Source organism: Sceloporus occidentalis, unplaced genomic scaffold (genome assembly GCF_023333645.1).
Source record: "Sceloporus occidentalis isolate IW3139 unplaced genomic scaffold, rSceOcc1.0.p SCAF_280, whole genome shotgun sequence".
Taxonomy (NCBI): domain Eukaryota; kingdom Metazoa; phylum Chordata; class Lepidosauria; order Squamata; family Phrynosomatidae; genus Sceloporus; species Sceloporus occidentalis.
In genome coordinates this window covers 659,639-674,798 of record NW_028317260.1, presented here as the reverse complement: position 1 = coordinate 674,798, position 15,160 = coordinate 659,639, and the positions used below count along the sequence as shown (strand labels likewise).

The 15,160-nt window shown below is 40.0% G+C and overlaps 1 protein-coding gene across 2 annotated transcripts in view; it reads left to right on the top strand.

Moving 5' to 3' along the window:
• Positions 1-15,160, top strand: part of LOC149275562 (SH3 and multiple ankyrin repeat domains protein 1-like) — a 53,682-nt gene that overhangs the window by 21,717 nt on the left and 16,805 nt on the right. For both annotated transcript variants that reach the window (XM_089504595.1, XM_089504594.1), the window contains one exon: positions 447-522. In XM_089504595.1, coding sequence (XP_089360721.1) covers positions 447-522 — 76 coding nt within the window. The remainder of the gene's footprint in view (positions 1-446; positions 523-15,160) is intronic.

Sequence of the window (15,160 nt, the reverse complement as noted above, 5' to 3'; positions counted from 1 at the left end):
TGAACGGATCTGATGTCCATTTGTAGACTTTGACGTCTTTAATACCCCGATGGAACAAAACATTGACCTAAAAATGACATCATGGAGAGGGCAGATACATCACGCCGACTTAATAACAAAAAATACGGGAGACCCCAGCCGCCAAAATACATTATAAAAAAAATTTAGAAAATTAGGTTAAGTGTGATCACGTGGCATTTTAAGGGTTACGCATGTCGCTAAACATCTGAAAACCCAAATGTGAGAATATTTTTGTTCCGAGAGACAAAAGAATAAATATATTTATTGACTTTATGTTAGCGACAGCCTCTTACATATATCGCTTGCTCTTGTAATGCATTCTTGCTATTTAATAACTATACTGATTTTTAGGGTCATTTAGCGGATCATTTCCGTTTTCTCATTCTTTTCTCGTTTTTTTTCCCCGCCTGCTTGCGCTTTCCCAGAGAGCCGGAGTGATAAAGCCAAGCGTTTGTTCAGACACTACACGGTGGGATCATATGACAGCTTTGATGCCCCCAGGTAAGGACCACCTGCTTTTCCTCCATCTCCACCCTGCGTGCCATCTGTCTGCGGACCTCGCTTCGTCCTCAAGGACATCTGCGGCTACCGTTCCGGTCGGTGCCAAGAAAATTAGACGGGTCAACGGGAATTAGGATAGGGAAAGAATTGGGAACAGAAGGTATAGTTTACAAAAACGATTTACTTTTTATTCTGAATAAAGACAGGAACTTGAATTAAATAAAATGGGGAGGGCGTTAAGGGTGATAACAAACACTCAGGGTTTAGATTAGGACAACACTCACTTATAGATGTAGGACACGGGCTTTGTAGCTCGAAACCCTTCCAAAGGAAAGCCTATTTGTGGTGGAAACCCAACGAAGTCTCACGTTGTAGAACAGTTTTATCTTTACATTGTCCTATCAAAACCAAAAGCGAATGTATAGATCAAATGGCTTCTTGGCTGCGCAGCTTTAGATAATATCTGTATACCAAGCTTCCAAGTATAGGTGGCACGCAGGTTGCGTCTGTGCGTGGATATTGTACATTGTGTTCCGTGACGGCGGTGCATGACCTGTGAGCGTTCATAGAAGACCATTCACAAGACGGTCACTACAGGCTTACATACAGTACGTGATATATACTGATAATGTATTACAGCTAACCAGGCATGGGCCATTTGGACCTTGAGTTCCCATTCACTGCAGTAGAGTTGGTAACAAAAAATCCTTCCTTCTCCAAGAATGGGTAGAAAGTAGCACTTTATGGTTCAGGGAGTCAATCGCATGGAAATTCTTCTTCTTCCCTTGTCTGAGTTTCTGCTGATGTATGGATCACAAGCGTCATGGCGGTTATATATCCCGTGACTGCTCACGGCGCACATGTCTATTCAGGAAGTGTTGTTTGTGGCGTGATGTTAGCGTGTGAGCACGAGACATGTGCACGTCGACCAGAAACGTGGACCTCTCTCCTACTCACTCTCTACCTTCTCTCATTACTGTGTTGGATCTCTGACACCATGTTGGCTCTTGGACGACCTAAACGTGGTTATTGCCCGGCTCTTTATTGGTAACTCGTCATTGTTGTAGAACGTCGTCTCATCCCTCTTATTTACAATACAATAAATTATAAATAATATTTAGCCTGGCGTTATATCAGAGAGTAGAGAAATATACGCGACTCATCAATCCTCCATCTCCTTATCTCCAGCCATCACCTCAATGGGCGAAGAAGAATATTATGTCCATTCAAGGCGTTTGTATTTTTGTGGTCCTTGTATTTCAGGATTGATGTACCAAAGTGTTCACAAAGCAAAAGGTTGTCTAAGGATAACATATGTAATAAAGCAAGCACTGAAGGTGGCTCGTCGCTTACGTGCTGCCTGCCATTAGAAGAATAGATATATCTCGAAACGATAAAGAAAATGTATACTGCTTGGACCTGGTAATACCTGGAATGTGTGTAAAAGAATAAAACATAATATAAATACATACAATAAATAAAATATAACACCATTAGAACCTTTTTGAAGTCTGCTAAGAGGTTGGCGAGTAGGACTTTTGGTAATATTGGTGGCTCGCGATGGTCCACGATGGCCCATGCATACTCAGTGGAGCCCACCTAGGCCGAGAATTACGTTTAGAGGGACTTTTGGGGAGTTTTTGAGACTTCGGCCGTGGTTTGGTGTTCCACATACTAGAAAGAAATAACGTTCTAAAACGTTTACCGGTAGAGCATAACGGGTGGATCACTCTGATCTAGTGGGTAGGTATAGAACATGGGTATATTAGGTAGGGCAGGTGGTCTGAAGGTATAATAGGGGTCCCAGGGGCTTTTTTTTCCCAAGCTGCCCCTGATGTGTACAGGGAGAAATATTAAATAGTGACATAACTGCCACGTTCAAAAATAGCAATGGATACAATAGTTCTGGAGGGGGAGGAGGTGTCGGAAATCCGAAACAGAACTTCCAAGGTCCCTCCACAGTGGGAGGAATTTAACTCGGTGCATGACCCAGTTAGAGAAGAACAGATTGAGCCAAATCGAGCTACAATGTTACACGTGTGTCGTTCGTGGCTGCGTGATCTATTTCCGCGCCAGCCGTCAATATACCAACAGGAATCAGTAGTTTAAGGTTTTTTTGTTGGGATTGAGGAAAAAAACCCAAACACAGTTATCCATAAGGCTAATTTCCGAATCTGGTCTTTCTGACTCAGAAGCGGTAACTTATATGTAAAAAAATAAATAAAAATATATATATATATATGTAAAAATGGGTAATTACTTCTGAACTATACGCTAAAAATGTTAATTGTAATTTTTTGTTTTCATTGGTGGCTTTTGACAAGAAAGCTCGAGTTCTCTTTTAATCCGTAGCTCTCTGCGTGTTTTTTTGTGGGGGCAGACATATTGAACATGTAGATTTATTCTTTTACTCACCTAGGAATTTAGAGCCATGCTGTCAGCACAAGTTTTTTGGGAAAGTGCCAATTTTTTGCATTTTTTTATTTTATTTCTTGTATATGTCACATTTATAAAAGGGGCCATTTTTTTTTTTTCTAATTCTTCTGCATTATTTCTGTCCTGTCCCTTCTTACTGTTCTTTTCTCTCTCTCCTCTCTCTCTCTCTTTCTCTGTCTCTGTCTCTCTCTCTCTCTCTCTCTCTCTTTCTCTCTCTCTCTCTTATCGTATTTTTGGTTTCCATTGAATATGCTACCTGAATATTTTATCTCTGCTTCTTATGTTACCTTTCCTATGAAACAGCCTGAAAAAGAACAAAAAAAGCGTTCTGCTAAATAATGTATCATTGCATACACGCTAACGTCTTGAATGCTCGACTTTCTGGATTTTTTATGGCAAAAGGAAAAAAGTTGGAAAAAGCAAAAAAAAAAAACCCCCCAAAAAACAAACAAAACAAAACCCAAGAAACCTTGTTATGATTGACATCTTTAACTCATTAAAGAAATCTCCGTGGCTATGGCTCAACATGAGGATGTACGGCATTCACATTTACTTTGAGGCGCCAATGTGACCTCACGTATCCCACATGACCTCATACATAATGAGTGTCCTCCAAAGTCCAGAGGCACCTTCGGAATCCACTATCTTCTATACGTCCTATAGGACATCACATGTCCTCTATGACTTCATGCATCCAGTATGACCTCATCTATCTGACCACGAGTATGCTGCATGGCCTCATGTATGACCTAATGTATGACCTGATGTATCTTGTCTCCTGTACAACCTCATTTATCATCTACATCTTCCAAAATGTCCTCCCGCATACAGTATGCTTTCATATTTCCAACTATACATCTAGGGTGACCTCATATTACCTGTATGTCCTTAAATATCGAGTTTCACACCATGAACACTAGAGAACTTCACCTGACAACCATCTGCCGATTTTTGTCCCAATTTGCCGTGTTCCAAGTCAAGTTCCAAGAATTAACGAAACTTCGATTCAATCTAATTAGGAAACGTGAACGTATCAGACAGAATTACCGATAAGAAGTTAAATTGTTAGCGTCTAGCCTTACTTTATTTGAATTTCTGCTTCTCTCATAGAGTTTGAGGACCTTATCGAGTTAATTCTGTGTGGAGATAGGCCATCTTGGGGATCTTTTCGCAGGTCTTTAAAGTTGAACACTATCTCTACTACTTATCCTTGGAAAAATCATTCTTAAGAGAAATATTTGCTCATTTGTACTTTAAGAATTATATTTAGCAAAAAAACCCCTAATTACACAAGAAAAATAAATATTTTGAATATTTAGTGATGGCACTAGGCATGTCTTCTGTCATTTAACTCTTCTTCAACAAAGGTTGCTATTCAATTCTGAATTTACTTTAATGTATATCATACGATACTTAATGTACCAAGCCACACGCTTTATTAAAGTTGTATTAATTATTGTGTAATAAGTACACTTCCATGTTCACCTACCTTTTGGTGACCCACCAGCCTAGGTAATGCCGAAATAAACTTCTCGGTCAATCAGATTTTTTTTTTGTCAGGAATGCTTAATTGTCACCTGACACGAAAGCAGGCACAGATAGGTTGTTGCCATAGAAACTGAGAAAAAGCTTCATTGGAAAAAAATTAAATAACAGATCTAATAAATTGTATTTTTGTTTAATGAGCATCAGAATCCGAAAGCGGAGTTTTTTGAGCCAGGTAATTAGAGCCGGTAATTTAATTCCCATTAAATTAAAAAAAATATATTATTTGATATAATATTCGATGGAATGAAAAGACCTACTGTTTAGAATTAAATAGAAAATTGTATTAAAACTACCTATAGATTATTATTTTTATGTTAGATAATCAATGTAATAGTTTTGCAGATAGGTAACTTTACAGTGGGGTGGCAGCCTGTGGCAGAATCAGCATTATCCAATCAAATTCCTTTATTCTAGTTCTCACCCATCCCTGCTCGGCTCTTATAAGGGCTGCTTGAACCAATCAACAGTCGGGCTTTATCATCCATCGCGCCTATATTTCCATAGACCAAACTAGATCAGATTTAACCCCTAACATACCTCTTCAGTACAACTTTTTTTTTAACCAATTCATCCATAATTCTTCTTAAAAGTACAATCCTGCCGTCTGATTCTAGCGGCAAAAGCCGCGTGCTGCCCCTTTTGCTACAGAGATTCCAAGAAGTGCCCTATTTACTATTTTTAATCTGTATGGGCACCGTTTCTTCTTTTTTATTGCGTTCGACGACTCATTTTTGGCAAATCGTTTGCTAATTTTATCCCGTGTGGGATTTTGCTTTCGGCCTCGTCTTGCGCCTCTGCCTTATCCGATGATTGTTGTCGCAAAGTACCTTTTGTAGAGAACGTTGCCGACATAACCGGCGTCACATTGGAGTTTAATGTACTGTACTCGCCAATAACACGCCGCGGCACAGTCACGGTTATACGTGTCAGCCTTTATAAGCCCAACGTGGACCCGACGCCAGGTAACCGTGTCTGTGCCTATGGACCGCGGGTGCCAGTAATGGGCTCGGAAAGGGAGCAGCTTTTAATTACACTCTTCGCTGCTCTTGCGTGAAATGTATTGATGATAGAAATCCACGGCGCTCCGCTGCTTTCTTCAACCAAAGCCTCGTCCATTCCAATCGGGCAACAGCATTGGCTTCCTCCCTATGTGCCCCACGGGGCAATTATTATTATTATTATTTTTATTATTTTTAATAACAATATGTCTATAAATGGAAGTGTATTGCGTAGCTTCCATTATTAAAGCAGAAGCTAACACGGCAGCTTTCCTTTTTTTTTATTATTATAAATATTACCAGATAATAAATGGAGAGTCTTGGGTCCGTTCACTAAGAATTTGAGTAATCAGTCAAGGTAAGGGTTAACTCGACTGACCACTCGACTTCTTAGTGAATAGGCATAATATGAGATAATTATAAGGAGCGATGCTGACTCATAACATCACTACGCGTCGTCTCCTTATATTTTCCGATTCTATTTTTATCTAGTTTTTTTACATATATAATTTACCCATCTTAATCATTTTCCAATGTTTCCTTTTTTCAAGTAGTTGCTATGTGGTCTGTATCCTTTTTAGTTACCAGAATTTTGGGTATTTTTGTTTTTCCCAATAAGCTGGTATATTCACTGGGAATGGGTGTAGGTAAATGGAACCGCCTCCCAGCAGAAGTGGTAGAGGGTAATACAGTTAGGTGATTTAAACATGATAGGCATACGGCTCCTGAATGTAAGGCGTGACCAACGACTGATTAAGGTTTGAGTCTTTACAGCAGGAGAAACGGGCGACTAGACGGGGGCCGAATGGGGCCGATCTGCCAGCTGTTTTTTTGTTTCTACCCTATTTTATTTAAAAGCGACTTCCAGAACTGGCTGATTTTTTTACGTGATGACCACCGCCCCACGCAGGTTTACCCCCGTTTGAGGAATAGGACCTCTTTGTGCTTGTTCCCTCTCCATGGTTCTGAAATCATAGGATTTAATCCAATCCAAGGAATGAATGAGTTAAACAGCACAACTAACCCATCTTTGTGATTGGCTCAAATTTCAATCTGAATTAGACAGCCAATCAGATACCCCCAGGATAGTTATAAGCCTTAGCTGCTTTAAAAAGTATCAGTTACCAGTCGAGGATGAATTAGTTGACGAGGGTCGGTGAACGTGGCGCTTTTTAGTAATCTACGTTAATCTGGGTTGGCGATGAGGCTACTGGGTCACCAAGAGACAATGCCCAAACCAAGAAAGGCGTAAGTACAATTTATGGATTTTACATATTTAAAAAAAAAATAATTATTCACTTTTTTGGCGATTCAGGTCCATAGAACGTTGGCCAATTAGTTTCCGTCGAGGTTCCGTAACCCATCCACCTGCTTTTGAGATCTATCTATGATGTTGAGGTCCAAGGAACCCAACAGCCAACATAATGTTATTTATTGGATAATCTAACTAGTTATCTGTTTTCTGTTGGGTAGAATGGCAAGAAGAATGTATCAGAGATTTGTTGCCCAAACATCGCAGTTACCCCCCCCCCACAAGATTATTTCCTAAGTGAAAAGTTGCAGATATTCTGATGTGTAAATTTGTGTAACCAGAAGACAGGCTACAAAATCCATCAAATTCAGATAGATTTAGTGATGTTATGGTTTCCAACCAAATTTCTTTAGAGAGTTCAAAAACGTGAAGCTGACCACCAATGACAAATGCACGAAGAGGCTTCATTTGAGATATTTGCCCTGGAATGACTTAAGGGAATCTTGTGGTGCAAACATAAGTTTTGACCACATTCCAGAATGTTCAATAGTATAATACCATTAGAGGTCGGGAATTAATGCTTATAGAACGTGTCTTCTAAGAGGAAGGTCTCCCATGCTTTCAATATGATGACAGATAAGAGCCATTCGGCCCATCTAATCTGCCCATTTAAAGACCTTAATCAGTCGTTGGTCTCGTCTTAGATTCAGGAGCCATATGCCTATCCCATGCATGTTTAAATTCCATCACTGTATTAACCTCTACCACTTATGCTGGGAGACCCTTCCACTTATCAACCACCCTGTCACACACAGTAATTGCATCTGAGACCCTCTACTTTTAGATAATGACCTCTTGTTCTAGGTTCTAACATTTCTCCTTTACTTTGTTAAATACTGAAATACTGTTTACTGTGTCTGACATGATCTGATGTGGAGTTTGCAGTAAGGAACAAGTCTTTTCCTACCCATGTGTCTAGTAGAGTGCAAGCTCCTGTTCATACCGGGAAATATACTTAAACACTCACCAGGATTCCTTGGATACCATATGTATAGATGGTGATTAGATAGGTGATTTTCTTTGGGTCTTTTTCCTTTTAATCCCTCATATTCACTGTAGCTTACAACCAAATGGCACCCATCATGTCCATACGTTCCTCACCAAGATGCCATGGCCCTCCTTCTTATCTTGGCTTCTACAATCACTCCACGCTACCCCAGTTTATCCCTCACCATTCCTTATCTCCCTCTCTGTCTTATCAGGTTCTCCACAAGCTCCTCATTCCTCAAAACCTTTCTTGTACTTCCTCATACCTCTAGAACCTCTAGAACTTCCATATCACCTCCATATCTTCTTTTTGTTGTTAAGAAGGACCTCAAATCTCATCTCTTTGAAGATATACTCTTGTATGATGCTAATTTTTGGATTTATGGATCTTCTGAGAGGGTCATCATTGAAATATTGTGCTGTTACCTACAAGGGTCCCTAGTTTGTCAGACATGTACTTAGAACATCCGTGATATAATGTTACCAGTTATTCTTATATTATATTATTATATTTTATTATATTATTGATACATATGTAATTGCTTACTCCATGTATGACATCAGAGCTTACCAAACACTGACTATGTATCCAGAAGTCAAATACAGCCAAGTAATATTTGTTTGCTTGTGAAAGTATGAAAATGAGAGAGTGATTAAGAATATTTTTGGGACAGCCAAAAAGTTCTGACAATTGAAATAAATCTGTCACATTATAAAATGATCAATGAAGTATATATGGATATTATATATTTATATAATATCCATATAATATGTGGAGGTCATAGTAACGCGAAAATATGGCATTGTAAAATATTTATTTTATGGAACTGAGGTGGGTGCATGGGAGCACCTACCAGGGCAGGTAGTATTTGCAGACCTGGGGTTTTAAATAACAGCCATCCAAGGTCACAGGGGCTTCTGAGGGCCAATCACATTATAAATCCTGCTGAATGTAACACTTTTGTAACTAAATGTAGCATTAGAAACATCAGTCGCAACACTAATGAATGCTCAAAAGCATTCCAGAAAATAATTCTTTAATCATGTGAGATCCGGCCTTGTTCATCATTTTTGCTGGGAAGACTTAATTGTCACGTGGCACAAAAGCAGTCACCGATTGGTTGTGGCCATATAAACTGAGAGCGGAAATAATGTTCGTGCAATTGATGTACTATACAAAGCATAGGTTTGTGGGGGTATATGAGGAGAAGTTTGGAGTCACATGACCAAATATGAACAGGGAGTGGGTGGAGCTACACTAAGCCCCTCCTTTTCTGCTTTCCATGGCTTGTGATATTTGCTCCATATGTACTGAATATCAACTGTCGACACCATTAAGTGATTGTAGGCAGTTGCTACGGTAACGACCAGACCTGTTATCACTCCTTAACGTAGTAACGCAGTAATGGTGTGATTTAGGTTGAAAAAAGATAGACGTACATCGAGTTCAACCAGAGGGAGGCAGAAACCCCATATGGGTGCGATTTCCAATTTTGCCTCAAAGGGGCAAAAATACTTCTTGAAGTTTTCTCCATTTATCTACTACCGTAACTGCGAAATGTGTTACTTTTTCTCCATTTTTACCATGAGCCGCCCGACCCCTGGGCCTCAGCTCGCCGATCCCCTCGCTCATCCCCTCTGCAATATTCCTCCTTTTGTGAGCTTCCCCTCCGGAGCTTTGTACATCGACTTTACAATGTAGTCCTTGCACCATTTCTTAGGCAGTTCCTATAACTGCCCCTAGTAATGTCATTTGGATCGGATCGCCTCCAAAGCTGGACACACTTGTCCAGATAAGCTCTCTCCGGGGACCCATATAGAACGGCATCAATATATATATTTTTTCCCTTACACCCCCTCCCTATACATTGTAGCAAGAAAACGCTTCTCTTTCTCGTCCCCTATGATTCCATAGCGATGTATTATCTTTTCGGTGGTCTATATCGTAGATGGTATGTTTTATTTCTATTATGCTCTATGTTGAGCGACAGTTCGAACGAATGCTTGCTTCACCTATTGTTACAGCATATAAGCTACCTAAACGTGCACATTATTGAACACTAGGGGGTTAAAGGCTCGAGCTATTCGGTTCCTGAGCATAACGGGAATGTTTCAGGACCACGAAGAGCTCCCGTGCACTGGCTTCATTGAGCGTTCTGCCAGTGAGTAGAGTGTCGGTGCCCTGCTCAAAGACACACAGAGGCTATGATGTGAGTATCACATAGTGGGTTCTTGGCTTGGGTAGCGTACAGACGGCTGCGCTGCTGCTGTACTATCACAGACGCACTGCCCCTCGCTCTCTCTCTCTCTCTCTCGCTCTCTCTCTCTCGCTCTCTCTTTCTCTCTCTCTGTCTCTCTCTATCAGCGAGGTATTTTAGAATGAGGCTGAGCTCTGCCGTAATTCTGAGGTTCCGAGAAGCATCATGGCTTTGTCAGATGGCAGGATGCATTCCTCCCTCTCCTCTAGCTGGCCGGCCTTGGGGCCCCGAAGGCGAAGTGTCTGGTATATTTACAGGTAAAAGAGGATCACCCTTTCAAGCCGGCACGACGCCTCTTGTCACCCTTCTTTTTTTTTCCACCTGCAAACCGCTGTTTTATATTATTATAAGTGGGTGTGTGTATGTGTGTGTGTGTGTGTAGGGGGGGGTCTGTGGGAGGGAAGGGGGGCTTGAAGCCCCCCTCCCTTTCCCTAGACACACACTCTGATGATGCTGCCTCTTCCGTTGAGGGCCTAGCACTGGCTTTACCTTTCTTCTATTCATTTGTTATTCATTCACACAATTCATTCATCTTTCTTTCTCTCGGCTGCTACACACATTCCGCCCCCTCCTCCCCCCCACCCCCATTCACCCATGTGTGTGTATATATGTGAGTGTGTGCACTCTGTCTTCTTCCATTCCTCTGTTTATCGATGCTGCTATGGCTTTCGAATCTCTCTCTATTCAGGAGGGAATGAGGTAGGGGTTGGGGAGGTGTGTGTGTGCGTGTGTGGGGGGGTATTTGGAAATGCTGATATATATATATATATATATATATATATATATCGGTTTTTGGGCAATCAGGCCCCCCCATCCCCCTACTAATATTTACCCTTAATGAAACCATTGGGAGGAGGGATGTAGAAAACAAAGGGGAATTTCAAAAAATTGCTTTTTTTAATGGAAAAAAAAATTGATGTGTGCATGCAACGGTCTTTGCGATGAATCCTGTATCATTAACCCTTGGTAGGGTGGAGAATCTGGATATGCGAAAGCTATGCGGTGAGGGGTCTTGCAGTAAACCATGTGTATTTGATGGTAAAATGGAGTATATATGATAAACCTCTGAACATATACGTCAAACCCTGAGTGAGCAGTCGCTGCTCGATAAAACATATACAGTATTCACCGTATAGATAAATGTATAGCATTTCTCAGTTCACAGCAATGAAGAACGGCAGGAACATTGTGTTGTTTTTTTTCTTAAGGTTCCTTATTGCAAACAGCGTTCAATCTGCTTGAACAAGTAATTATTCCAAATTTGAGGGACTAGAAGGTAATTGTAATTCATGCACAGGAAGCTTTAACCTTCCTTTTTCATTATTCGCCGGTATAGGTGCTCGCCGTAGTTCCTGTTAACCCCTTCACTCCCGGAGGGGTGAGCATTTCACCCCCCCCCACCTCCGACTAACATGCATTGCGTACCCTTCTGAATGGTTCATTATTTTCTATACCCCTTCAAAAAAAGAAGCATATAATCTGTTTTAACACAGAATGAATGAAAGGCATTGCTCTATAATGCTTTGTTCATGCTGCTACGCTTCAAAGACTTTGAGCGCGGAGTTTTCATCCTGCCTTTTTTCTCCTTTTTACCCCACAGCCGGGGTAAAAATGTTGAAACGGATTTAATTCATTATATATAAATATTTATATATATATATATATATATATATATATATATTTATATTTATTTTTTTATTTATGTATATTAGTATTTAACAGGCAGTTTGAAAGGCTTAATATACAATGCTTAAAACCAGACGTTATATAGAAAGCATAGACAATATTTTTATCTTGCTCAACATAAAGTTTAAAAAAAATAAAAAAAATTACAATTAAAATTTTTTTTAATTCTACTTAAAATAATACTTTTTTAAAGAAAAATGTAGGGCGATTTTTGTTTTGTCTAAGTGGCACTGCAGCTTTAAAGTTTCTAGAGCCTCTCTACCAACTCCTTAAGTTTAGTGTCAGAGTGAAACTTTACATTAAAAGCAAAGGAAGCCAATGTTGGGAAAAGAATTTACAGAAAATCCATTGCCGGCATTAGGAATCCGAATTTTACTTTTTCCCAATCCGTATTTTATGGCATGGAAGCCGAAACTAAAAGTGAGCAAATCATCTAACTATACGGGGGGACACGCAATTACTATACTGGTATAAATCTTTTATTGGTACAGTATTTATAATAACCGCGATATAGTCTTTGTGAGATTTTGGAATTAAAAAATAACTTTTAGGACGTGTGAAGTTTTCACAAAATTTGGATATTTCTGTTGTTGAGAAATTACATGGAGGTCATGAAGATAGCCTGTGATTTGTTGGTTAAAAAGTGTTTTGACGTTATAGTTACGGGGGTCTTGGAATGATATCATTTTAAACTTTTGTAGTGACTCAGTAACTCATGACTTCTAAACGTTTTATTGTTTTTGTTGTATAATGACTTAGTTGATGCTTGTAGGACATATTGTTCTAAAACGTGATCAAGTTGAAATTGTTATCGGGGCCGAATTTGCCAAAATTAGACACAGAGGAAACAAATACCTAATTTCATTTGTAGGGAGCAAAGGCTCACGTCATTCCTGACCTGATGTCTCTTAAATAACAGTCATCAAATACAATAAGTAGTTTGGTGAAATGCACCAGATGTATACGGATTCTGGAATTATGATGTCATACTAATGTTACTAAATTGTACTTAGACACAGTTCAGCCATGGGTGCCATATTAACTCAAGGTCCACATGGTTGTCTTCAGAGTTACCTTCCACCCTAGACATAATCCTTGTATTCTCTAAGTCATATCCAAGTATCATCTCCGGTGGGCCCCTGTGTTATATTGTTGACCTGCCCTAAAGATGGACCTCAGGTCCTTCAACACCTGGACCTTCAAGGGAAGGTCAATAGAATAACTAGGTGAGATTGCCGTGCGTGGTTCAGTATTATGTTCATGAGGTTCAGAAACATTCAGCTAAACTTGGCAATGGTACCAGGCTCCTCCACAGTTCCTACTATGTTCTGCCAACAGCTGAAGTCCTCCCTGTAATCAGTGGGGGCTCGGACTGGCAGATCCCATCACACTTCATCCAATAGATAATTTGCCAAGCTGACACTGTCGCGTTCTGTTGAGTTGTACAATAATTTTATGGCAGATCAGTCCCATTCGGCTCCATCTAGTCTGCCTATATTTCCTGCTGTAAAGACTCAAAAATGAATCTGCCCTCGTCTTAGATTCAGGAGCCTTACGCCTATCCATGCTTCCTCATTGTAGTAGCCCCTAACCACTTCTGCTGGGAGGCTGTTCCGCTCATCTACCACCCTTACATCTAAGACTCTGACCTGGCCTCTAGATTATGGCCTCTTTATAGATCATTGTAAATTACACACGGCCATAACTACCCCTTGACAGTGTATTGCTGTAACTATCTGGGTACCAGAGAGGCATTTCTTTTTATACGCCTGAGAGACTAATAAGTAAGGCTTTCCAAGAGTTAATTTTTAGTACAAAGTCGGGGTAAAGGGCACATTCTGTTTCTTTTGTTACCTTCACTCCATGAGAACATAATCTGATTTCTGCATCCCCCCCTCTCGCCGTGGAATTAGGTTGAATAAGGAAAGCTATTGAAAGCTATTTAAAGCTAGGAATATTTAAATGAAAACCAGCCTCGAATCCATGTTGACATAGGCTACTTTTGGAAGAAAACATTAAAAGTAATCCTTACTGATGCCATACGTTTAACTTTAAGGATGATCTCAGGGGTCATAGCTACCAACAGCCCCAAATGTGTACTCTCTACTATGCCATACAAGAAGCAGAATCCTCAATAAGAAGGATAAGGGTCCAATTTGGTTTTCCTATAACTGAAGGACTAAAGGACATATGGCCAATGCTTATTCTTCTTCTAAAATCGTATTTTTCATTGATTTGTATAGCGCCATCATATTCTGCAGCGCTGTACAATGGCCAAACAGGACAATAATAAGTAGTTCATCACATAACATTTTGGACATTTTGAGATGTCACCTCCTAAACAAAAAGTTAGGAGGTGACAGCTCAAAAGAACATATGAGCTACAGTCTCAAATGTTACTGGTTTAATTATGAGCTGTTCGAATGAGCTTACAATCTAAAACCAAAGATGCTATAACAGATTGTCTGGTGTGAAGTGTCCTTCAATTTTCAAGCCATTAGCTCCTGTTTATCAGTTTACGTCAATCTCTGTTATATCACTCTCCGCACATTTGCATAGAGGTAAAATATCCATGTGGCAGCTGTCAACACATTCTAGTTTTCCGTCAAACAATCGGTTTTACAGTAATTGTAAAGCCGACGGTACCGTTGGAAGAGTAGTCTGTCTCAGCTGGTCCTTTTGGGTCCTTGTGATACCATTTAGTAGGTGAGCACATTCCAAAAACCAGATGTAGAATCACACCAAGTCTTAGGACCCCAGAAGACCCCTTCACCTAAAGACTTTAACTTCTCTGCAACGGATACATTAAAAAAACAATCCATTAGAAAGAAATGATTAACGACTAAAGACCTTTAACTATAACCAAGAAATCCATATCTAACTTTTAACAACTTTTCTGGCCTCCTCATTTCCAGTCCTCATCTCCCTGTTGAAGAGGCTAAGAGCTTCCATAAGGAGCAACCTCCTCTGGTCAGACATGGAGACTTTAACTTGTTGCCTCATTTGCTTAATTAGAATCCATCCTTTGATTTCTTTGATGTTGGGCAGAATTCTTCCAGATTGAAACAGTCTTGGTTCAGGTAGATACTGGGTCAGAAGCGTGTTAGTGTTGGAGTTACACAGGTATGATGATGATGATAATGATGATGGAACGGTAAAGTTAGCGATCACCGACCCAAGCCATGTTTTAATTGAGAAAACATGTAAAGGTTCTAAAAAGACAATTTCACAAAGGGAATGTATGTTGTATTTTTGTTCTACAAAGCAGGTAACCATATGGTCTCGTCCATGAAGCACAGGCTCATCAAAGTCAAAGTCTAAACTCTGTAGACTCTCAGTATGTAAATGTATAAAGGATAGAGTGATGGAATTTAAACCTGCATGAGAAAGACATGATGTTATCCTGAAACATA